This window comes from Ceratosolen solmsi, unplaced genomic scaffold (genome assembly GCF_000503995.2).
Source record: "Ceratosolen solmsi marchali unplaced genomic scaffold, CerSol_1.0 scaffold14, whole genome shotgun sequence".
NCBI lineage: Eukaryota > Metazoa > Arthropoda > Insecta > Hymenoptera > Agaonidae > Ceratosolen > Ceratosolen solmsi.
In genome coordinates, this window is record NW_011948420.1 from 3,385,210 (window position 1) to 3,410,456 (window position 25,247).

General features: G+C 40.1%; 1 protein-coding gene across 3 annotated transcripts in view; it reads right to left on the bottom strand.

The window, feature by feature from the left end:
• Positions 1-11,721: 11,721 nt before the first annotated feature.
• hth (Meis homeobox homothorax) overlaps positions 11,722-25,247 on the bottom strand; it is a 517,031-nt gene continuing 503,505 nt past the window's right edge. For all 3 annotated transcript variants that reach the window (XM_011498002.1, XM_011498003.1, XM_011498001.1), the window contains 2 exons: positions 12,803-12,971; positions 11,722-11,970 (listed from right to left, as the gene is read on the bottom strand). In XM_011498002.1, coding sequence (XP_011496304.1) covers positions 12,805-12,971 — 167 coding nt within the window. In that variant the 3' untranslated portion in view covers positions 11,722-11,970; positions 12,803-12,804. The remainder of the gene's footprint in view (positions 11,971-12,802; positions 12,972-25,247) is intronic.

The window sequence follows — 25,247 nt, forward strand, 5'->3', positions numbered from 1 at the left end:
AAATCTAATGAATGCCTGGAAAGTGTTGGACAAAAATATTAATCGAATTTTTGCGCACGTTACCCTGTCACCCGACATTTCACTATTATCTCTCCATTTCTCTCTCTGTCTGTCTCTCTTTCTCTCTCTCTCTCTCTCTCTCTCTCTGTCTCTGTCTCTCTCTGTCTCTCTCGTTTACTCATCGATGAAAACGATAATAAATTCATCGACAGTCTAACAATCTCAACATTCATAACAGAAAATTTTTTGGGTGAGTCGAGTAGAAAAAAGGCCGTTCATTGGAAGGCGCCTCTATCGTCAGCCGGACGTACGATCCGCTAAACCTTCAAGAAGTCATGTACATGAGTATGCGCGCAAACACTTGCGAATACTCGCGTCTGCGCTCTTGGGTCGTATGAGAGAAAGGTTTACCGTGGTGGGGGATGTGGGTTAGTACCGACGGGGCTCGCCTGCGCGACGTTGACTACTCCTGGTTTAAGGGGTAGGGGCATGCGTCTGTTCGTATACGGGAGAAAGAGAGGGGTTGCTTCTGCTTCTCTTTCGGCTCGGCTAGTTGGAATTGTGGGATTGAGTGAGAAAGAGAAAGAGAGAGAGAGAGAGAGAGAGAGAAAGACGGCAAGCACGACGCACGCCGGAGGTGTTACCATGGTTACGGCACTGGCGCCTTGACATTGACAAATGGCCGGGCAGAGGGGTGAGCCCGAACGAACACAGCGCCGCTTTTACATATGCAGGGACACCCATTTGTCCGTGGCTCGCTGGCGGAAAGAGGGTAACAGTGAGAGAGATAGAAGAAGAGAGGGGATAGAGAGAGAGAGAGAGAGAGAGAGAGAGAGAGTGTGTGAGAGAGAGTGTGGGTAAGCGCGCGCGCGCGCCTGTGTGCGTCGTCGAGCGGGACGGAGTCGGGCACAGAGAGGATCCAAAAATTTTTGATGCAGAAAAAGAGAAAGAGTAAAAATGGTTAAGTTGACTGCTGCGCAAAGCTGTGAAGGGGTGAAGAGGATGACGTCGAGAGGAACGGGGTGCGCGTCAGATAGGGAGATGGTGGAGAAGGAATTGGATGCTAAGAGAATAGCTGGGTAATGGAGAAAAGGAGATGATGGGACGAATTGGAGTGAGAGTCAGATGATAAAAATGAACTTTTGGTGAACTTTTTATGAGTAATGCTATCGAAAGTGTATGAAATTCCAATTTTAAGGATACGATTATCAAAGAAAAAAAGACTCGGTCGTTTAATTGATACATACAAATGATCACTTCACTAGAATAAATATTCGTTTTATGCGAGTTAATTGGATTTTCATATTTATCATCAAAGTATATCATTGGATTTTAATAATTGTGATTTTAATCTGCGATATATCATTTAAACTATGTAAAATTTCTAAGTTAGTAAATATCTGTATATCATTTAATTTTCTTTTAATTATAATATTATTTTAGAATAATAGTAGGTCATTTGAAAAATTATGTTTCATCCTATATTGTGTATTGCAAAATGTTCTTTTATAATAATATCTATATTTGTAATTTTTTTTCATATCCATGCTGTATTTCAATTATTAAAACTGTAATAATATTATTCATAATGATATCCATATTCATTTGAAATAATTCTATAGTATTCTGTTACCTATTAACAAATAGAAGACTGAATTATCGGTAAATTATTTTCGAAATTAATATTCTGTCAAAACTATAGATTTTAATTATATTAGAAACTGTTTTATACCTATAAATGTTCAGAAATAAATTTTATATAAAAAATAACTGAATCATAATAAGATTATAAATTATAAATCATAAATTTAATATATTCAATTCAAATTTAATAAATCGTTGATATTACGGCTTTAATTTTATTTCTTCTTAATACTTGAGTACATGATATTCTAATTATTCACTGTTATTTTTAAAGAATAATGAGTATTATTATTGATATAATAAATAAGGAAACTGCATTGTTGTTAAATATTTTTTTAGAAATCTGTAAAGAGAGGTCCTTCTTGTTACACTTATAAGCGACTTCTTTCTATTTTTGTTTTTGTTTTATTATTATAAATAATCTCGAATGACAACTGCTCTACTAGAATTGTGCAGATGATGCGCAAACGTTGTCTTAAAATAACGTCAGAAGTAATAATGTAATAAAAATAATAGCAGAATGGAGATTAATAATTGGCTAATGACAATCTTAATAGACAAAGGATCTTTATCTTATTGAAAAGCTTATCTATCAATCAAAGCTTATTGAAATTTCGTGACTCCTAACGGTAAGTTTCATTCGTTGAAGCCCTTGCAAAAATGGAGACCACTCCCAACTGAACATCCAGCATTCTCTTGCGTAAGGGCTGCGTTGATCGCGGTACCTGAGGAGGTCGAGAGTCAGGCAAACGAGAAGGTCCAGTGGTCGGGGACCACCCTGAGCGGTTGCCCACGATGGCAAATGTGGACGGAGTTGCCTGCCGAACCACGAAAACACGGCTCGATGCGCACCGGTAGGCCACTAACGAATGAGAAACGGTATCAGGGAGATGATGGTGGGCACTCGTATATCCGGTGCACCACCAACACATTGACTACGGATTCCCGAGATAGACGAATTTCGGCCACCGCACTACTTTATCCACTGAGCTGTGACTCGAGGGATGAAACTTGTGTCGCTTCTTTAGCTTTACATTGTTTTAAGGCTTTTTCTAACCAAGTTAATCCATCGAGAGTAATTCAATCTCGATCAGTAGCATTTTCGATTTTCAGGGGGAGTACCAGGAGCGCTGCGTTTGTCACAATATCAGCGATGTCATAGGCCAATGGCATGCTAATTATTGCCAATGCGAAATTATATCTACGACATTGTATCTTTCACTATCGAGTATTTTTAAGTAAAGAATATTCATTATGATGTCGAATTTTATAGTACGATTTAACGAGAAGATATTTTTAAATGAAGGCTATCTGACTTGCGTTGGCTTCGCAATCGTTCGATTAAATATATCTTATAGGCTTAAGATACACCAAGATGCAGAAAGAAACGTAGGGTAATTAATTTATATATTTCCGAGATTACGTTAAAGAGATGCGTACACTTAATTAAATTGAGTATTTTTATTCGTTGTACTTGTGTAACGAGTTGTACTCACAATAACATTGTGCTCTGAATTGTATAATTACGATAATGTTAACAATAACTCGTTTTGCATAGTGATTATAAATAATGTAATTAAATTCTATTTTATTTCCCGATATGGCTGCCGATGCATATTAATTACAAAGACGTAAAATTATGCTTCAATTTGTTATACAATGTTAATGAGGAATTTAAGGATGGAAGTAGTGGAAGTAAAGAAATATTTTGGACGAGAGTAAAATCACCACAACGGTCGGTCACTAAATTAAAGATCCATTGATTAATGGCGTTTAACATTCGAGGTCTCCTTAATAATGAGGCGCAGAGTGCAAACAAAGTCATAAGATGTAGGTCAATTAGTTGCAGTCTCCGGGCCATTCACACACAACGATTTATAACGAGGTGACTTTTAACAATGGGCGCATAAAGAGCAGTTCAACGGTTGTGGTTCAAGAGCCCAGTGTCGCAAAGTCCTGTCACCGCCACTCACTCGATGCTTCTCCGAATAAGCGGAATAGGCTCGAGAGAATCAAGGGAAAAGCGCCGAGGTACGAGGGAAAATTCGGCATTGGCCGTAGAAGAACAGGCCCGATCGAGCGCATCCGCGCGAGCTCGCGAAAAGTGAATAAAGAGTGTGCGCTCAGAGTCAAAAGGGGCCGCTCTCTCGGTGAGCGTGTACACGTAGGCAGTAATCGGGTCCCTGGAGAGTAAGCGATACCACCCTTAGCGGTGTACTCTGTAACGCCCTCGCACGCGCCGTACTGCGTCTCCCTCGGAAAACAGGCGCGCGCACACAGACGGACAGCAGCCACTCCCTTGAGTAGCGCCTCTAATATCTCATTACCGCGCCACCAGTCAGCCGTTTTGCCATTACGAGATTGTTTGCTCGGAGGCTTCCTACCACCGATACTTTATGGCTCCCGTCGACGACCGACTCCTCGTCTCCTCCCCGTCCTCGCCCACTCAATTTCTCTTTCTCTCTCACTCTCTCTCTCTCTCTCTCTCTCACTCCCTCTCTCACTCACTCTCTCACTCTCTCATTCGCTCTCTCATTCCCTCTCTCATTCCCTCTCTCATTCCCTCTCTCATTCGCTAGTTCATCGATAGGAAAAATACCGATCGCGCCTTCGTATTGTATTTAGCTCTTTTCTTCCATGCGATCGGACTCTTTCGATAGCCTCTACAACTAGTGTTTTTTCTCTTAAGTGAACCTCGAAGTTTATTATTATTATTATTATTATTATTTGGTATAATGCTTAATTTATAAAGTGCCTTGATGTTATGAATATTGGAAAAAGATAGAGAACGATACAGTTTACTCCAAAGTTCGGCTTTAACCGATTCTCAAATATTGCTGACATTCCTTATCTGTTACTTAATAGTGTAATAATATAAATAGAATGAGTAGTACTTATTTTATAACATTACAACCGTGATTTATTACTGAATGCTTGTTGAAAAATTATAATTATAAAGAGGTTCCATTGTTCGCAGTTCTGCCAATCTGATAGGACAAAAGGCTAATAGTAGTTACATTTTTCTCTTCTTACGCAACCAGGGGTTAAAGAAAACGAGTCTGAAGATACATAATCAGGCTCGTTTCCATGGAACAGCTATCCGCGATAATTGGCATCGTAGACCTTCCTCTTACTCCTCACCCGCTCCCCACCCACGTAACCCGTCACCCTGCCCGGCCCCATTGACGCCTATTCAATCATATTTCATAAAGGTTCGAGGGAGCATGCTGCATTCGATTCTCAAATGCCGGCTTTATGCGTACAATGAAAACGGTGAGCCGCCACCCTTTTTGAGCGGCACTCGGACATAACGAAGTCGAAACATTGACGGCTCGCTAACAAACTATCACATCCAGACTTTGTCATACTGATGCAACTAAAGGAGATACAATGCTTTGTAGGAATGGAGGCTTTACGGGTTCATTGTTAGCCAGATTCATCCCTAAGAAGTGGATTGATTACGTAGCCATGATTAACATACTAATTATCTACTGCATTTATTAAATATTGAAAATTATTACTAGAAAATATGCGCAATAAGAATAAATCATTAAAGTAACATCATTAAAATTAATTAGTAGAAAAGTGCATCTACTATTATTGAGATTATAATTAAGCTCGAAGTATAAAAAATAACGTTATTAGGGAATTAACACTTACCTTTCGACGTAATATGAAATTACATTGCAGATTCAAAGCGAACATTATAATTATCTTTCTAGTACTATTGTTCGAGATTTTTTATTTAATATTATTTGGAACACAGTCTTTAATATAGAAATTATTCTAATTCTACAATTGCTGAACTCAAAGAAATATTAATAGTCTTGAAAACCGTTATAACTGAATAAGAATTGAATACTTAACGTTTAACGATAAATTTATAAGTACAATATTAAAAGAATCAATAGTAATAGAATATAAGTAAATCAAATGATGAGAAAAGTAATATGCAGGAGTATGAGAAGAGGAAATAATTAAATAATTGTAGAACAGCCATATGTACACAAGATGTAGCATTTAATGCTCACGTTTCAAAAAACACTATACAATGGACACTCTTCTAACACAGACCATCATGACACCGTCATCCTTTATTCGTTTGTCTTAATTCATGTATTATGTTTATGTGTATGTGTGTGATTCACTTGACGCTGAAAAACGGTGACATTTATTACTCAGTCGGTTCAACACGCGCCCGATCGGATGAGAAACGCCTGCGTAAGTTTTCACATTTTACACGACTATTAAACGGTTATTTTAACAGTTCAAATGCCGCGTCACGCGTCATATATATTTGCATGCATGCATACATACATACATACATACATACATACATACATACATACATACATACATACATACATACATACATACATACATACATACATACATACATACATACATACATACATACATACATACATACATACATACATACATACATACATACATACATACATACATACATACATACATACATACATACATACATACATACATACATACATACATACATACATACATACATACATACATACATACATGCACACATACATAAATAAATAAATATATATATATATATATATATATATATATATTCACACGCATGCATATATGTATGTGTATATACCATTTGATTTGTCATTATACTTCGTGTAGGAGCTATATTTTCGACATAACTTGTTTTCTTTTTTCTTGTTTAAATTGTTTTAATACTTTAATATTGACAATAAGCCGGTCTTTTTACTGCTATCCATGCGGAACTGAAAGAACAATGGTTCGAGTTTGTAATTTCTTTTCCCTTCGTCAGGGTTTTCTCTCGAATCTCATTTGCTACGCGTGTATACACTTGTATCATTTACGTCCTCTATGCTGTTATCGATGTGTCATCTGCTTTATAAAGCAATGAAAAATCGCAACGAAACAATCGAGTGCATATATTATGTACGATATAGGCGTACAATATTAAAGAATGCTCTTAGAATTGCTTTTAAACGCGCCATCAATTTACACATAAAAATCGTATACGAGGTTTTTATGAAAATGCGGTAAATATCCGACTTGGAATACTTATATATTTGTTATTCTTTCGGATTAAGGTTTTATCACAATCGCGAGTCAATTATTTATATGAAAGCATTTGATTCACGAGTGTAATGTGTTATCAGACGGTTAAACGTACTATTTCTTTATTTTCTCGATCGGATTAACTTTGTCATTACGATCTCCTAGCATTCGGATGTGTTGAAAAGTAGTCAAGGTTCTGAGCGATGCACAAAAAAAAATAACCAGTGAAAAAGTCAGATTTCATACCGATATAATGAATGTTATCTTATTTATACATCATCTTTTATCATTATCGTTTACAATAGTGATCATCGCAACAATTTTTTCGTTACCCCGACCTTATTCTCGGTCTAAATCGTCGACCAAGTAAAAATCGGTAATCGGTAATAATAATTATACACAATATAATAATTATACAGTGTGTTTTCCTTTTTTACGAATGTTTTCACAATTTCTTTCGTTCATATGCTCATTAAAACACATGCGCTCAAGCATTTTTATATCTTGTATCATTTTGCTTAATCACTCGCTCATTCACTCACATGTGTATCCAACAATTCTCACACATCTGTTTTTTTTTTTTTTTTTTTTTTTTTTTTTTTTTTTTGTTACTTCGCTCTTTCTCTCTCGCTCGAGTCGCTGATGCTGCTGTTGATAAAAACTCTGTGTACTCTTTTTTTCTATTATACCTTCTAATGTGTATATTACTTAGATAGCTTAACTGTTACTTCGTATACATTTTTAAGGCGATGATTCAATCGAATGAACTCATTATAAAACGAACAGCCAAACTGTCGGATCGCATCGTATCTCTTCTGTTTTTATGTTATCATTTCCAAATTTCACATCGTATATAGCTTATTGGAGCATTACTATTGGTAAATCGTATACACGCTTTAAAATTAGAAATCCGGCCAAATCGCCACTGAAAGCGGCGAAATTATGCGAATTCATGATTCAGCGTCGAACCGAGGTTCGGCTAAATTTTATGATAATCGTATTTGTATTTCTATATTGAACCCTGTAACAAAAGGCAGCGACAGTGGGCTTTCAACGATCGGTTCGCCGGATTCCTTTATATTTCGTTGCCTTGCTCGACCTTCTCGTTCGACATCCCAGACAAGGCTTACTAACAATGCGGTTCTTCGTTATTTTTTCTCCCGCCCTCATATCGTCTATTACCGGCTATTATTTGTTCGTCAATTAAAAGATCGTAATGTGAATAATTTCGTGGAAAGATCGGTATTGAAAAAGTGCTGTGTATGATCAGTAAGGCCTGAGTGATCGTACGATCGATCGAGCCGAGCAGATTAGTCACTGAAGCCGATTTCGCCTGATACTTGTACGTTGATTAAACGAACGTGTAATAAAAAGCCGAAACTCCTGGCGTTTTGGGGCTCTGCTGACATCACCTTGATTTACGATGCGGGCATTCAATAAAATTAAAGAATCTACACGGTTAACAAATACAATACGATAAAAAACAAAAAAAAAAAGAAAGAGAATAAAGTAGAAGGATTAAAGGCTGTCCGCATCGTAGTGATCTCACCGCGAGGGCAATAGATTAAGAGAAAATTTGTTAAAATTCGCTTCTATTTATTATACGCATCTACGGTTGATTGTCTGCTTCGATCGAGTTATCTCATTGATAAAACAAGCGACTGCTTGGCCTCGAGAATAATTGATATTCTTGAGGCTCGCGCGTAAAAATTTCTTTAAAAGATAAAGTAGAGCCTTTTACAACAATATTTTGGACAAGAGTTTCGGCCACCATCAAAGGCATTTTTCATTCATTTGGATTTAAATGGGTGTTGATTATTTGGAGAAAGATTTATATATTTCTACACTCACAAAGCCATTAAATAATTATTAAGAGTAACTGCTGGGTTCAAGTTCCATTTCTTTCTTCAATTAATCAAGCATACGTGAATTTTTAGCCACCTGAGACTTTTGGTATACATGAATTTCCATTTTCATATTTGTTTTAGTATACTAAATCATCGATATTCATAACACCGAAAAGTAAACGATCATTCGCATGGTAAGTTCTTAAGTATGGTTTTATTTAATAGTTAACGCAAATATAACGATCATTAATCGATATAATCAACAATTGGTAATGGGATTGGATCAAGTGATATAATGGTTCATTAAGTTTTGACGCTGAATATTTTTCAAAACTTTATATCGCCGTACTCTCAGATAAGTCCTTTTTATTCTCACGAAATGCCATCACTTTTACAGTTGTTATGAGTTTTGACTTGTAGGTTAAGTGTGATTTAAAAATTATAAAGATATTTCAATAATCTCTGGTGCAAGTTGAGCGTATGTAAAATATGAACAATTTCGATTTACAGTTTATATAATCATTTCTGTCTCTTTCTGTTTTCTTCTGCGTAAAAACGATCGCTCGCTAGTTCGCATTGAAGTAAAAATGATTCTAAATGTTGTCATTACCAGGAGCCTCATCAAAATAAGCTTTGTTTCGTATTTTTGTGTTCCCTTTCTTTGAATCTATCGTTTGTTCTCTCCCCCCCCCCGCCCCGCTCTTTCTTTTTCACCCAATTTACTTTTCTGCTAGCACTCTTACGTATATCAAGGACATTTAGTATCTAGAGATAAAGAATGAACTTTCATGGTATCTTTTCTTGCTCTCTTACTGGCACTCATTCAATTGAAATGGGCGTTGAAGGTTCGACGTCCGTTTTATTTTTCTTTCATCTTCTTTTTATTCAGCGGAAATAGAGGTAAAAATCGTATACGACGACGTGACACTGCGAATAAATTAAAAGGCAAGAAAAACACACTGACCTTGACGAATCGCCAATCTGGAGTAAGCGCACTTTAACGAAAGAAAAACTGTTAGGGAAAAGGGATATAAATGGGATTAAATCGAGCTTTCGTTCTCTCTCTCTCTCTCTCTCTCTCTCTCTCTCTCTCTCTTTCTATGCTTTCGGTATATCGCGAATTATACGCACGCACACACACACCTCTCTCTCTCTTTCTCACTCTTTCACTCTCTATCAATGTTGCTCTCTTTCTCTCTCTCTCTCTCTCTCTCTCTCTCTCTCTCTCTCTTTCTATGCTTTCGGTATATCGCGAATTATACCGATCCACATTGTCCTGCTATAATTCAAATATCCTCGCACATTTTTAGTGCAAAATAGGAAAAGGATTTTTCAATGCACTCTGTTCTATATATTAATTACCGTTTGCTTTTTTTGAGACGCGTAGAGCAACAATAACGAAAATTAACAATAATGAAAAAATGCAGACGAACCGAATGTGGACTGTGTGTGTGTACTTTCGGACCCTAAATGTCGGCTACTCCCATACTATATTTATAATATGTATATTTTATAATACATCGCTGTTTTGTCTTTTATTTCCATGCCCTCGCGCCTTATCAAACACCCATTGTACTCACAAAAAAGTAAAATCAAGCTTTTTCGTTCACTCTTACGCACAACAGATTTGCAAACATTCCCATTCGTCTATCACCTCGCAGTAACTTTATCTCTTTCTCTCTCTCTCTCATACACACGCACACACACGCGTACTCTCTCTCTCTCTCACTCACTCCCACACTCTCTATCTATCTATCTACCTATCTATCTATCTATCTGTATATTTTCAATTCCTACACTCATACTCGTTATCTCCCAATTCAATTAACTATTTATACACAATATATTATAGTAAATCTTAATCGTTAACTCTCTAATTATTTCCTAAGTTTTTTCAAGCGGTTTTTCGTCGCTTCGGTACCCTTCGGCTTTTCATTTCCTGCAAATACCTTCGGTACCTATGCTCCTTTTCGCGCCTCTATTTTTATCTTGTTATACTCCTTAGCGTCAGATTCTTTATTCCTACCTTTCGTTCCTGTAAAGTCAGATCCTTGTTCCAAACGTAGCCTCCTGTCTTACAACTCTCTCCCTCCCATTTATATTACAATGCGGAGCGAGGCGCGATCCTCTGTCTTTCCTTGTTTGTCTTTTTTTTTATAATGATTTATTTATTTATATATTTATATAGTTTATTTTTATTTAGTTAGTAAATTTATTTATAATTAAGAACTGTACAGATTCAATGTTCCTATTGCGTGTCGAGAAAATCCGTCAACGCCTTAGTGAGCGACCACACTTTTAATTATTTATTTTTTCCAACTCGTATATAATTGTCCTTCGCCCCTAAGGGTCGATAGCCAGCGAGGACGAAGCCCCGAGTTCACGAAAGCTTGCTATCTTCCATTTTAACTCCCCGAACCGGAGTTGACTCGTCGACGAGTTCCGATGCGGTTTACGAGGACCATCCGCTGCCGGTCCAAAATCCTCGTGGATCTCTCATCTTACATTCGCGTTCGAGGGCGCATTTTTATGCTGCCCTTTTCTCTCCTTCACCACTCCCTCCTTATATACGCCATTTGTGAAGTGTGGGTTTAACTCGTAGCGTGAGAATTCCATTGTAATGTACATGCCCGCTAAAAATTGCCTATATCACTATGTTCATTACATATATAGTCTCTGAATTGCGATCGTATTAAAATTTAACATTTAATATTTTCAATCACTACAATATTACACCGCAAATATTTTGTACAAAGAACAATCACATGAATTTTCATCTCGCTACCCACCACCGACGTTTTTTTATTTTCATTTGTTATACTTCCTCTTCTGCTTAACTCTCTTTTTTTGTTTAAATCGATCGTCTCGATAAGCGTCACCTCGATTCTACCGGGCTCTTCTCAACGATGCCATTTTTCCTGCTCGGCTTTCCTTTCCATCCCCGTACGAGATCGCACCCCTTCATTATAGCGCCTCTTCTTCAATCGCCGCCCTCTAGACGTCAGGAAGGCAGATCGGCAGGGCTCTCTGCTCGGTTCGATTCTTCCGTCACGGGGAACCCCTTCAGTTTCCTTTAGTATTCATTGGCGGTATCTCGCGTACTCGGCGAGTACGCGCAAGGATAATATCCTTCGTCGAGCCTGTCTCGAGAGCCTCGCGGGCCTCAGCGGCCGAGTCGAGGGGCATGAATAATCCAGCGAGATGAGCATCCACGAGGCAAGAATCGTCGGCTCTGCTCCTAATTTAATTAATATTTCTTTTTCAACGCATCGCGGTGGCTCTGCTAGTGGTCGCACGTACACTTCCACATAGTACCCGGTCTGCGCTCTAGGACAGTCATGCTTCATCCTGCTATCTCATCGTCACGACGTCTCATCAACGTCTTTCGTTCGCCTACGCGTGCATCCAGCTGAAACAGAAATCAAATATGCATGCGTGTTATTGATATGTACCCCTCTCTCTCTCTCTCTCTCTCTCTCTCTCTGCCTGTCTGTCTCTCTGTCTCTCTCTTTCTCTCTGTCTGTCTGTCTCTCTTCCCCCCCTCTCTCAAACATTTAATACTTTATACGGATAATTTATGGGCATTATTTCGTTATTTATTTAATTAAAACTATTATTTTTTGGCAAATATTCACGAGATGGGATAGGAATTAATAAATTAATTAAATTAAATACAATCGATATTCTAAGATAATGTAATATTTTACTACCCATGCAATTAATTATTAAACAATCTCTCTGCTAATCCTTACCAAAGATACATAGATAAATTTCAATAAAAATAAAGTAAATAATAATATTCAAAAACAAACTAAATAAATGTATGCTTTATGCTGTATGCCTGAATCAAGAAATTTGTCAGTTGACTCTACACGGAAGCTTTTAGTAGAATAGTTAATTTGCATAAGCGTTTGGTATATCCAAGTGATTATAATCGAGCCGTCGAGTAATTAGTGCAACGCACATTTTGTAATATTTGCAAATGGAAATTAAAAGTGAGAAGAACGATAAAGTAACCCACTTACACGGCTTTGATAATTAAGAGCGTATATTTTTCTACTCGTTGGCTCGATCATACCCGTTCAGATGATGTGCCTAGCTGTTTCTCTCCTTTTTTTATTTTCTTAGTAATCCCCTAGCGAAAGCAATTGCGGTATACATGAGGCGAGGATTAACATCGGATGGATATCGACAAGCTTGCAATGGCTTTATCATGGCAATTTTAACGTGGCGATAGTTACCTTTATAAGTGATGCCCGTAATATTCGGGTGGATAGTGGTACTGATTGTGGAAGGTCGGGTCGCCTGGAGGTCGGTGCATCATACTGGCCGCTTGTCCGTCCATCATGTAGCCCATCGTCGCGTCCGGACTGTAAGCACCGCTCGGACCTGCGGACAATGTCGGAAACACTACACGTTATTACGGTTAGAACTCTGTTCTGCCTTTGGTAAAGCCGCAGTGGTCGAGCTCGTCACTCCTCATGCCAAGATTAATCAACTTCTATTAGTTTCATTTTAAGGATCGAGGTGACGAGCTCTGTGTGTCGTGTGTGAAATGTCGTTTTTCAATTATCAGCTCTTAGAAAATCTCCGGCACTGTCACCCTTGTAAACAGTCATATTATTTTATTATATTCCGTGCACGTGTTTACCGCTCAGTCGGCATTAACGTATATATTGCGAATTCTTTTGTTGCGCGTATGCGCATTATCGAATTCTCACTACCTACTTATTTCAAGAGATGCTTGTTGGGGCGTTACTAATTGGACGTCTATTCGATGTTAATTTGGCAAAAGATTTGAAACTGGTAAGAAAGGTGCAAGTTCGTTAGTGTAAATATCGCTAATAATTTCCGAGCTAACGAGGTTGATAATTTCCAGAGAATGTACCAACGAGTATATAAGCAGTCAGGAACTCTCGCACTTTATTTTTCTCCCTTTCAGATTCTTGAACGAGTAGCGCGAGACATTGCGAATATGCGCTCTGACTCCGGGTGAACGAGGGTAAGGCGATTTTAGCATAAGAAAGACCTTAAGGTCCAATGCGCAATAGGACAGACGGCATTCCGACTGGTTTGCGCATCTTTTGCGTGCTTCGCGTGAAAACTCGTACAGGGGAGGATGATGACGTAGGGGCGCAATCAGTGTCCTTGATTTATCGTGGCAATAGACATTAAGATACCGACATTAAAACCGAGGGATTCGAGCTTACTCCCATAAGGGCAAAAGTAGGCCTGTATTACCGGTGGCGATGACAGTCGAGTCATTCACCATTTGTGAAGAAAAGCAGGAGAGTATCATGGGATGCGCTTCCGTTTTTCATTTAATTCCGTAAGCTGAACGGTTATTGCGTGATTGCAATAACCCTCGGGTTTAGAAATCATTCCACGAATATTTTGCCTGTAAATGTTTTACCAGTGATGGTAAATATTTATCAAGGACAATTGTTGAAGTTCGCCGTTCATATTCGTCGGTAAAATGGGAATGCGCGACTGTGTTTCTGACTCGAATGAAAGTCAAATTGCAATATTGCAGTGGTCGAGTTCTTTGCAGCTTTTCATTATAATATCGTTGTATTGAAAATATGAAAATTGCTTAATTCTTAAGCTGTTCGTTGATCAGTTTTAAAATATTTTGTATTACATTAGTGACCTACAGAATGCAATGACGACTATAAAATCGAATCGTTAACACATTATTGCGCGATACTTAAGGATTGAAAAAACTTTATTGCATGCTCGAACAAAGCTCAAACTGGCACATTTTGAACAAGTGATTTCCACTACAATCCTTCAGTCAAGAAAAACAGGATATTCCTCTTTATAAAAATCTCCACCATAAATTTTTTAATAATTAAAAACGATGTATTCTATCATCCCTTTTAGCTTTAAAAACTGTTTTTCTTATTTCGGACTTCATTTGTTTTCCATCCGCTTCGTTCCTTTAGTCCCTTTTCATTATCTTTGCTTCTCCTCGCTTATATCTTTCAGAGACTCGCGTTGCCGGGAAAAATATCATACAGGTTTCACTGCAACAACTTGCGCAAGATTATTACGGATCCCGACAGCTGATCGCCACGACTGAATTCAGGCACTAGTAGCCGTCGCGAAGGGCACGATACGCGTCTTCCCCCTCCTCGTTTGCGTTTTCACTCCCTCCCCCTCTCGCACTCTCTCTCTCTCTCTCTCTCTCTCTCTTTCGCTATCGGATCTCGGCACTCGAGGAATGCAGTCTCATATTATGGCCACTCGAGCGATATCCCACTAACGAGGGATGCGCTTGTAGTGTGATTAAACCGCGCTATAACGCAGCAGGGAGCCTCCGCCACGACGTAGTCGGACCACAATATGGGAAATTAAGGAATAGCCTATGCCGTCAAGATGAGAACCTACGTCTTCGTCGTCGTCCATCCATGGGGGATAAAGTAAAATGAGGGGGGAAAGGAAGAAGTCGATTTCGAACCGACGATAACTCTAGACACTCAATATTTATGCATTCGGTAATAATTAGAAGCGCCTTTGTACTCTCGTATTTATAGTTTGTTGATGTGTACGTAGGTAGAGATTTTTGCTTTTCACCACGCCTTTTAGATGATGTTTCTGCAGCTATTTAACACGCGATCGGTCTGTGTGCGTGCGTGTTTTAGTTTGCATGGATGGTGGTGATGGTGGTGGGGAGGGGGGGGGGCGACAGATTTACGCGTGACGTCAACGCGGCGATGGGAAAATTCGAGATTAGAGCGAGAGATTGAGGAGAGTCCGAGTGGTAAACAGGCTTGTGGTGGACGGTGATTTTTCGAGTATAGAAAAAAGGAATCCGCGGCTAGTGAGTCAAGATGGATGATGGACTCTATGGCTGGATTACGTACGAAGGCAACAAGAAAACTTTTTATGAAATGAAACTCTCCCTCGAGTTACGTGTATACTTCGCATGCGAATACTATTTATGCGCGTGTAACAGTCGCATCGCGATGAACTTGTAGATTATTTGTGAGATTATAGCGAGCGTTCAGCTCCGTGGTGATTTACTTTAGTTACACGCCAAGCTTCGCGTGCATCATTCGTTAAATAAGGGAATTTCGATTAATTTTATAAAATAACTATAATGTTTGTAATTTAATGCTCCGTTGCTATTATAATAATAATTATTTTGTCATTGCAGCAAGGAGCCGATACATATTTATTTGAATAATCCGGGATATTATTAGCTTAATATATGATCGTAAATAAAAGATAAATATCTTATGCGAGGACAATTTATACGAAGCTCGATTACAAACTACGTGTATGTATTTTCATTAATTTCTTCTTCTTTTCTCTCATACAATTATATACGGAAGATAAGAGGGGGCCATCTAGTCGTATAATACTGTTGTGCTACACCGTTCAATTTTCCTATCCAATATAATAAATCCTGACATTCCATTAATAAGAAAAATAATTATATTATCCTAAATTTCTTCGTGAGATCGTAAGAGCAAGAGTAAAGTGACAATGGAATAAGCGCCTTATGTTTTTAACGGAATAGAGCTGCCCCGCCAGCGTCGCTTTATATGCCTTGTCAGCCGGAAGAGGCGCAAGCGCGAAGTGACAGTAGTGGTTGAGAGTGATAATAATTGCTCTCACGAAAAAGAAAATCGGCAGAAGCGGTTGACATGTAGAGCTCGGCTTAGCCAAAGTGCGTGCGGTCAAAATGGAGGGACGGAGTTCGGGGCTCACCGTCACCGGCATCCCCGGCGTCCTCTGAGTCTTCTCCGTGAGCCCTGGCGGGAGATTCATTGGGACGGCCGCGAAGACGAGGAAAAAAGATCGCTCCCATGCCCTGGATAATGTAATAAAGCACCGGTGTGTTTGGAGCCGCGTAAATCCTGTTCGCCCTGGGACATTCTGCCTCACCACCCTCCCCCTCATACCTCTCTTCCATGTCTAATTTATTTAGAGAGTAAGAGTGGGTGGTTGGGGGAAATGAGCCGGAGTCCCGTTAATTGCCCTTGGTGCGCTAAGCTACGAGAAAGTATTCCGTTGATATGGATTGAGGAGAATGGTGTGGAGAGGAGGAGAGTCGATACCGCCGTCTTCTCGGTGCTTACACCGTCGCGAGAAGGAAGAAAAGAAGATGACGGGAGTGTCGGTGCTAGCGATCCCCTTTGCCATGCTGGGATTTTCCCTCGATTACGGTTTATTCCTTTTGCAAATACCGCATCTGTCATTTTATATTAAAATGCGCTTAACGAATCAAGGCGTATCGGGGTATTTATTTTTGAAGTCCTCGGGTGGAGGCACCGAGGACATGTGACATTACGATTGTCCTGCCAAGGTCTCGTAGACGTTGATTGCTACTGCGTCTTTTGACCCGAGTGATTTTATTACTCGGAATGGACTGATGACTTTGTTTCTTTGCAACGACAATAAAGAGATGTGTGGATTATGCGATAATGAACAAATGTGCAATGATAGATTAATATGAATTGACTATTCAATGTGATTTGTGTATTATATTGGCGTGTCTAACATCAATGAATCCGACATTTCATATTTTCGTAGATTAAAGTTAAGCATCAAGTCAAGCACTCTAGTTTAATAGAGATATAATGACGTACGCTGCTTGCGTTTATTTATTTTTATTAATAAACATCACTCATCATTTTTTTAATTAAAACATAGAGCTATTATTATTCGAACATGAGGAGCAAAGATATAGAAGATCCTTTGCAATATGGCTTAAACACTTTTGTTATTTTATCACTTTTCGTAAATTTTTTTGAATGTCGACCTTTTTACAAATAAACACATAAATTATGATTTATACTAGTAAATTATTCAAGATTTCTCACGCCAAAGCATCGATAAATGAGATCATTTGTATAAGCCTTCGTATAAAGCGAAGGCGATGTTCTTTCAAATGTACTTAGGGATTCGATGAAATGAAAAGCTTTACGATTGTAACATCGCAAAAAGAAGACAATTTCGCAATGTCGTAGCGCGAATAACAAACTCCACATATATCCATTGCCAAGTTTATATTTTTATAATTACGAAATATATCGAGAAACACGTCTCCTCAAGTGGGTCTTAACAAGCCTGAGCGACCTTCTCATTTGCAAATACGAAGGGAAGGCGGAGGCTCGTGAAGGGAAAAAATCATCGATTCATCGCTAAGAATACGAACGGTGACTCTCGCCTCGCGTACTGGCGACGTAACTCCTTAAAGAGACCGCCTAATTAGATTTCTGCGCTTGGCCGTGTGCGTACGTAGGGTGTACGTGTGAGCGGGCGTCTCAGCGAGTGGAAATGAGCGAGACTGAGCCGAGGACGGGAGGAGATAGAGAGATAGAGAGCGAGAGAGAGAGAGAGAGAGAGAGAGAGAGAGCTAGAAATCCCATCGGCTTTCTCGGTGACTTCGTCGTCGTATCCCTTTCGCATTACACGAGAACGACATTAGTCGAGTAACTTATGGTTGCGGCCTGGCTGGATGCCGGTGTACAGGTCGCTCCGAGCAACCTCGAGGTTCCGGAGATGTAGGTGTGTCGCTACCGAGAGGAATCTCCTTGGTCTCGACTCTGCATACCTCTATGTACAAACGGCGGGCAAGCACACTGGGAAGGAAGTAGAGTCTGTGCTCGAACTTCGTTGGCCGTGGCGACACACCGAGTGCCCTCGCCGAGTTTTCGACCGAGTTCCGCTTCGCAGCTTCCTTAGCCTCCTTCGGTTAACCTCGCTCGCGTTCGCGGCAAACAAGTAACCGGGCCGGGTTCGGTCGGCATCGAGAGTCATTCCGCGAGTTCAGGGAGAAGCAAATGTGCCCGAGAAGTTGCCTATCAAAACAAAAAGGCGTCATCGGAAACTGAAATCCGATAAGAGAAATGATTTTCTATTAGGGCACGAGTGTCGTGTCGTCGGGAGAGGAGCGATATGAAACTACGACTTGTAAATATGAAATGGCTGAGCTGGGCTTTGGGTAAGAAGTTTCGCTGACTTTTCACTTGCCTTTCACGTACTCGATGCCAACAACTTTAGAAATTCTGAATTTTTCCCCTTCGTCGAACGATACTCTCTGTGCAACTTTCCGAGGGGATAAGTACATTAGCCAGTGACGGCTTGATTATAATTCCTCGAATTGAAGAATCCCGATCAAAGTTCGAGTTTTACTTGCATTAATGAATTAAGGAAGAAGAAAACTGTGCGAAATGAAAAACTGTGAGCAACAAGTTCGACAATGTTCCATAATACGAATTATATATGACACAATCGTCCATTTATTTTAAACAGATTTGGCATAATAAACAATTTTTAAACTTTTATAAGGAAAAAAATTGAATGAACGCATATTTGAAAATAAATTTAATTACTTTGACGAACAGCGTCGACAAGAGTAACAATTACTTTGAGAAGGACGTACGGTGAAAGAAAGGCTAGGTTATCTAGTTCAACTTGAGACTGTGTAAGTCTGCAGAACGATGTTACGAGGATGTCGTAATAGGAGCGAGGAAGTAAACTAGGTGTAATGGAGGAGAGCGAATAGCGATAGCTATGCCTAAAGGCCCATGGGTAATATCAAGTTGCTTTCCAGACTCTACAGATCTCTCTCTCTCTCTCTTACTCAAGCGCATTTGGAATTCATCGGCGTATGAGAGAGAGAGAGAGAGAGAGAGAGAGAGAGAGACAGAACGGGCTACAGATCTAGTGGGGGAGTTTCAGTTGCGAACGAGACTTCGCTCTGCCGGAAGCCGGAAATGTGCTCCGGAACCTTCAACAATCCCTCGATGAAACTATTGGTCATCCGCGACGCAGTAACGGATACACCGGATCTAATAACTCATCCGCCCGCCTGTGTTGCGTCTCGCCTGTCAGATCTGCGTAACCTTCTTTTTTTCATCTTCCTCCTATTGCGTTTCGCTCGTTGTAGTCTGTCTCTTTTGTTTATTTTATCAAGAGAGTGCGATTATTATACGCAGCTATAATAGATTATGTCGGTGATGCGGGAAGACAGAGATGTTGTGTTTGGGAATAAAAGTCTTCATCCGATTATGCTTCTAAAAATGCAGTTTGACATTAAAAGAACAAAAGTTTCTAAATAAATGTCTTTATAAAGGAAATAAAAAATTATCATCGGTTTTAAAAATAATAACGTCAAATAGCTCAATACTCTGCTATCTCTGATAGTTTCTAGATTCATGAGCATTCTGCTTCGTTTTTCACGCCATCTACTCTTTTCATTCTTGGCGCATACACCCCCCCCCTCTTCCTCTCTCACCTACTCGTTCTTTTATACCCTACTCCTCCCTATCTATCGTTTTCTTTTCCTTTTCATTTCCACCACCCTCATACTCTCGCACGCTTGCCTTTACTCTTTCGAGCTTTTCCTCTCACCCGCTCTCACATATACATATACCTAAGTGCAGCAAGGACGCAAGACTCGTAGAATAGAGATACGTGGGTATATACACGAGTTTTCTACATCCCTACTTCGCAGCCTCCGCACACAACCTCAACCGTTAGTCGAGTCCGCCCATTGCGAACGCTTGATATATAGCTCCTTGGAGGTCGATGACTTCCGCTATTTTTCTTCCGCTGTCTCCAGCAAGCAACTACCCTTCCTAGCGTCCGAGCTTTTATTTTCTCTCTTTCTCCTTATTCGTTTTCTCTCTTCTCCCCCCCCCCCCCCCCCCCCACTCTCTCTCTCTCTCTCTCTCTCTCTCTCAGTTTCTCTTTTCCTCTCTATGCCATCTCTCATTTGTTTCGCTTTTAGAATATTTTAAAAACGGCAGATACAAGCTCTTACGATATCTTTCTTCCATTTTTGTATTATCTCTTATTACTATGATTTTGTTCTCCAATATTTATTAATAATTTCTCTATATTGCATATTTAAATGTGTTCATTATAAAAGGGAAGGAAATTGTCTGCTCACGAAGAAAACAAAGCAAATTTATTCAAGCGCACATACTGACGCTCATATACAATGACGTACCGCTTTTCTGCCCTTCTCACCTCTCGCTTTCCTCTTTCACTCACTCGTGTCGCTTGCGAAAACCTTGCAGAAGCCAATTCTTCCACTATACTTTCAACAAGCAATCCTTTTCATTACCACGCGTCCATAACTAATACGAAATTACAAAAATCCATATTACTAGATAAATCTCTATTTAAGACTACGATAGCAAAGAAACTCTTAAAGTTATGTGAAAAAAAGACCGTCTAAAAGGAGAAGAGTATTCATATATTAATACATTATCCAAAGGTTGAAAACTATTTTATGATAATTAAAGACGTAACCTATTCTAGTGGAAATTTTTTTAAAAAGATTCACGATAGTGCGTGAGAAATTTTAAATTAGTTGCAAAAGTTCGTATTATTTATGTACAAATAGTTGAAATTTGTTTGCACATAAGGTTGTACAAGTCTCAAAATCATTAGTTGCCTCCAATTCGCATAAAAACAATCTAATAAAAATTAGAAAACTTCTCAGTTAATGTTTTTAATGCTTTTTGTACTCGATAGAAATGGATTTTCTTTAAAATATAAGATCTGACATTCCAATTAAAATTGAACGATTCCTCTTCTGCTCAACTGAGCAAGCAAATCCATTATTATTGTATTCTCAGGTCTATCGATCAAACATGGGGATTCCAGAGTTATTCGGTGTTTATAATTAACCAATGGCTTGCAGCGCGGCTTTTAATTACACACCGCGAGTCGTACATTTCGTGCGCGTATAAGGTTGGATTAATTGTAAGCGAATGACGAATAGTTAGCTGCAGCCTAGGGACATTCACGGGCACGATTCCAAAATTCGATAGTCGGATGGATGTGCGCTCTCGCGGCGTTTCATTTCGCACGTAGTAATAAGAAGCGCTGCATTTATGGATGCGATCTTGCTGACAAGTTGAAAATTAATTTCCCTGCTACCGCGGGCGAGTCGTGTGAGACGTACCGTGGCATATTTTAACCCCACTTCTTAAAGTATCACATAAATTTTCGGAAGGAACGGAGACGCCGGCAGTACCAACGGATCTGAGCGACCGAGAGCCTACGTCCGCGTCCGGGCGTGTGTGTGTGTGTCTGCGCACGAGCGCGCGCATGCGTGCGTGTCGAGTATAAGCCCAATGACCGATGCGCCCCGGTTGGTTTGCCCGTCATCGGCAAGAAATTGCGTTATACGGTTTTTGTTGTAAAAGAGAATAATTAATAGTCGTAGCCAAGGGTATGAGCATGCGTATGCCAAAGAATGGCTCTGTTATTTTGGCGTATGTTATGACTGTAATTTAACAATGTGATTCATCGGATCGCGGGAAATTATTTCTGATGAAGTTCAAAATGATTAAGGGCTTGGGTTCAGCCACTACGTTGGCAGATATTCGAATGTCTTGGGATTACCAGTGAAGTTTATGATCCCGATGGAATCATAATTTCTTTTCATTATTTTACAAGAATATTATATACATATATATATATACTATTTAGGTATTTATTAAATTAAATTAATAGACGAGTAATTGTTAACTTATCGAAAAATATGAAATAAGTATTTGATTTTAAATGTCATTCAATTTATTTTACATAAAGTCAAAATAGAAACAAGAGCAAGAAATTAAATCAGCACTATTCAAGCCAAAAGAATCATAGAATTGGATAGGGGGAGAGACAATTGTAGTATGATGAAAAACCAGCAAGATGAACGAGGGCGATACGTAAGATAATCTTAATTCGCGTCAATTCGATAAACGGCAGGCGGCGCTGACTCATAAGGAAACAGTTCCGCACAAGAATAGGAGTCGCTCGTGTATCAACCTCGCTCCTTCTATTCGATACGATAAATAATTAATGACGCGGTGGTGCGCGTCGCGCCGTGGTCCATAAGCCACTCAATATTTATAAGGCGTACGAGGTATCGCGCACTTATGGTATTACAGGAGGGTGGACGCCGAGTGGATCTTATATGGCACTGCACGCGCCCGCGGACTCGCTATTTAGATATTTTAATTAGCCGATCGGCTATAAATTATTATAATTAAGGGGCCGAAGACGCGGGCCGGCTCGCATATCGAGTTCTGGTTTTGCCCGACGCGATGCCACGACCGAAGCGGCGGGACGGGTTTTCATGACTCGTTAGGCTAGTAGTTCGAGTCCAACTGTGAGAGACGAGTGATGATGATTTATTTACGCGTACGACGGTGGCGCAGCTCCGGCCCCCACTCACCTCCATCGCATCTTGCTCTTCATTTCCCCTCTGTGCTTGCATCGACGTTTCTTTGCGCGATTAATTGATTTTTCATCGAGGCTTGAGTTTTTAGAGATAGCCGCCAGCGAAATATACGGCCGCCCGGGACTACTCTTCATTATTTACGGCTCTAATGCTAACTATTCTGCTTCGTGACTTTTATGTATTATCATATTCCACGATTTTTCCCCTTCGTCGCTCTCAATTCCTTGCTCAATAATGCGATCGACTCATTATCAAAATTATTTTCCGGCAGCTCCATTATTTTATCATCACGCCTGGCTCTCGTATTGTTGTTTTTCATTACTTTTGATACGGAGCTAGCAATTGTCGCTAGTTTGCGTGTTCTTAAGGCCACTGATTAAAGGCCATAAAACATAGCGATGCTCTAGCGCACTTTTATATGCCACACTTTCTTTAAATGCCTATGCATGCAATGGTTATACAAGCAAGGATTTACTCGTGGCTCTATAGGTATAATCAATTTAATCCCTTAGCATTAAAACATCGATATTGTTAATTGCTCTTTAACGATCATAAGGCAATCTCGCATGCATTCATGCTTTACATTGTAAAGAAAAAGACGATTTATCGACCACTTATCACAAAAGCATATACTACAAATAATTCATTATGTCACAGTTTCAAAACAAGCGACAAGACATTTAAAACTAATATCTACCTAGTTAACATACATTCACAATTTCCATGCTTCGAGTTTGGAAATTCTTTATTAAAAGAATCAAGGCTTATGGGCGTGAAAAAAGAAGCGCTTTCCACGCTTTGAATGCCAAAGGGTCGGTCTTAGTCCTCTCTCGTACGCAGCATAGGATCAACTTCTATATCCATGTAGCTCGGCTATATCCATGAGGAATAAAGAGTCTGGGCTCATGCAGGCATTTGCTTAACTGGCAACGCATCATTTTCCACAGCGAGCAAAGTATCGAGAGTGGAAAATATCGGGGAGAGATTTTGAGGTTCGAGGCCACAGCGTACTTATACTTCGGCGGGCCCGACCCTCGGCTCCTTCGCTATCGCCTCGCAAGCCCGAAGGGGCCAACAGCGATGACGGTCAAGCCACCGCCGAGATGAGATAGAACGGGCCATTATAGCCCGCCCCCAGATAAGATAGGTCCAGCTTCGGTGTCCGGCAACCCTCCTTGGACTTTGGTTGTAAGGCTCTCGCACTCGTGCTTCGATACGCCAGACGCGATCCGAGACATGAAAAATCTAACCGGGTAATGCGAGGCTCGCCGGCAGGCAAGATAGAATGGAGCAGCATGACGCAGGAAGGGAGGAGGGGGGATGGGGGATAAGTAGAGAGAGTGAGTGAGGAAGGGAGGGGAAAGGGAGGGGAGCCCCTTGTCCACCCTTATCTTTTCGTAGCGAGCTTGCGCGTAACTTCATTTCCGCGTGGCGAAGAGCCCTATAACCCGGAGAGACGAAGCCAATTTATACGAAGCTAACGAGACACTTTGGCCTCTCGTTTACATGCTTCGTTCAAATCGAACGGTTATTCCTAAGCGAAGAATGCGATCGAGCGGCTCAAAGAGAATAATGGATAACCATAATGTCGCCATCGCCCGCCAAGCTTCATATCTGCCAATTTTCCTCTGCCATTGTATGTTTAATGTATATCGTATCCATCATCGCCTAATCGATTAACGTCTGGACATCGAGAGTTTCTCGAACGTAATCTTACGTTACCTCTTAGCACGCAATTGTAATGCTCAGAGCTCATTATGTATAATTATCAATTTTGCATTTTTAATCGAATAAAAATAATGAATGAGAAAGACTTTCACCGCGATTCAATCAAATTGAATTACCGGCATGCTATGCATGTATGTATATCCAACACCTTACATCGTATCGACAGACAGCACCTTCTGACTAAGCAATTCATTTCTAAATAAAACAAAAATATCATTGGTTACTGGTTACCGCGGCAGATTCCCTGGCAAAAGTTAAGGATCAGGGTATTATTGACCAACAAATTGCCCCATAGAAAATGTAAAAATCCCGAGTCTATAGGGAGGAATGGGAGAACAGCATGAAAGTAAAATGGAAATGTTAATACGACGTCAGGGGCAATTTTCTGGCGCTAAGCCTCAAGTGCTCGTAACCGTCGGCCTGCACAGGCATACGTGCACACCCAGAGACGCATGGGTCATGGCAAATAATAACGATTCTATAAGTCGGTCGTTTGTATTCGACGACTGACGCCCTGGCGCCCCATTTCAATTAACGTATGATCTATGCCGCGTAAGGACCCGATCCGGCACCTTTCAAGCATCGCGTCTCTCCAAGACGGACTAAGGGGAGCTGAGGTATAGTAATGCGCGGGGGATCGCCGCTCTAAGTAACTCTATATCACGTGTACGTGACGTGGACACGTCCGCGCCTCTCACTCGTGCCGGAGGCTACGCGATATTGGAAGGAGGACTAACGCTTAACTGGGGGTGAAG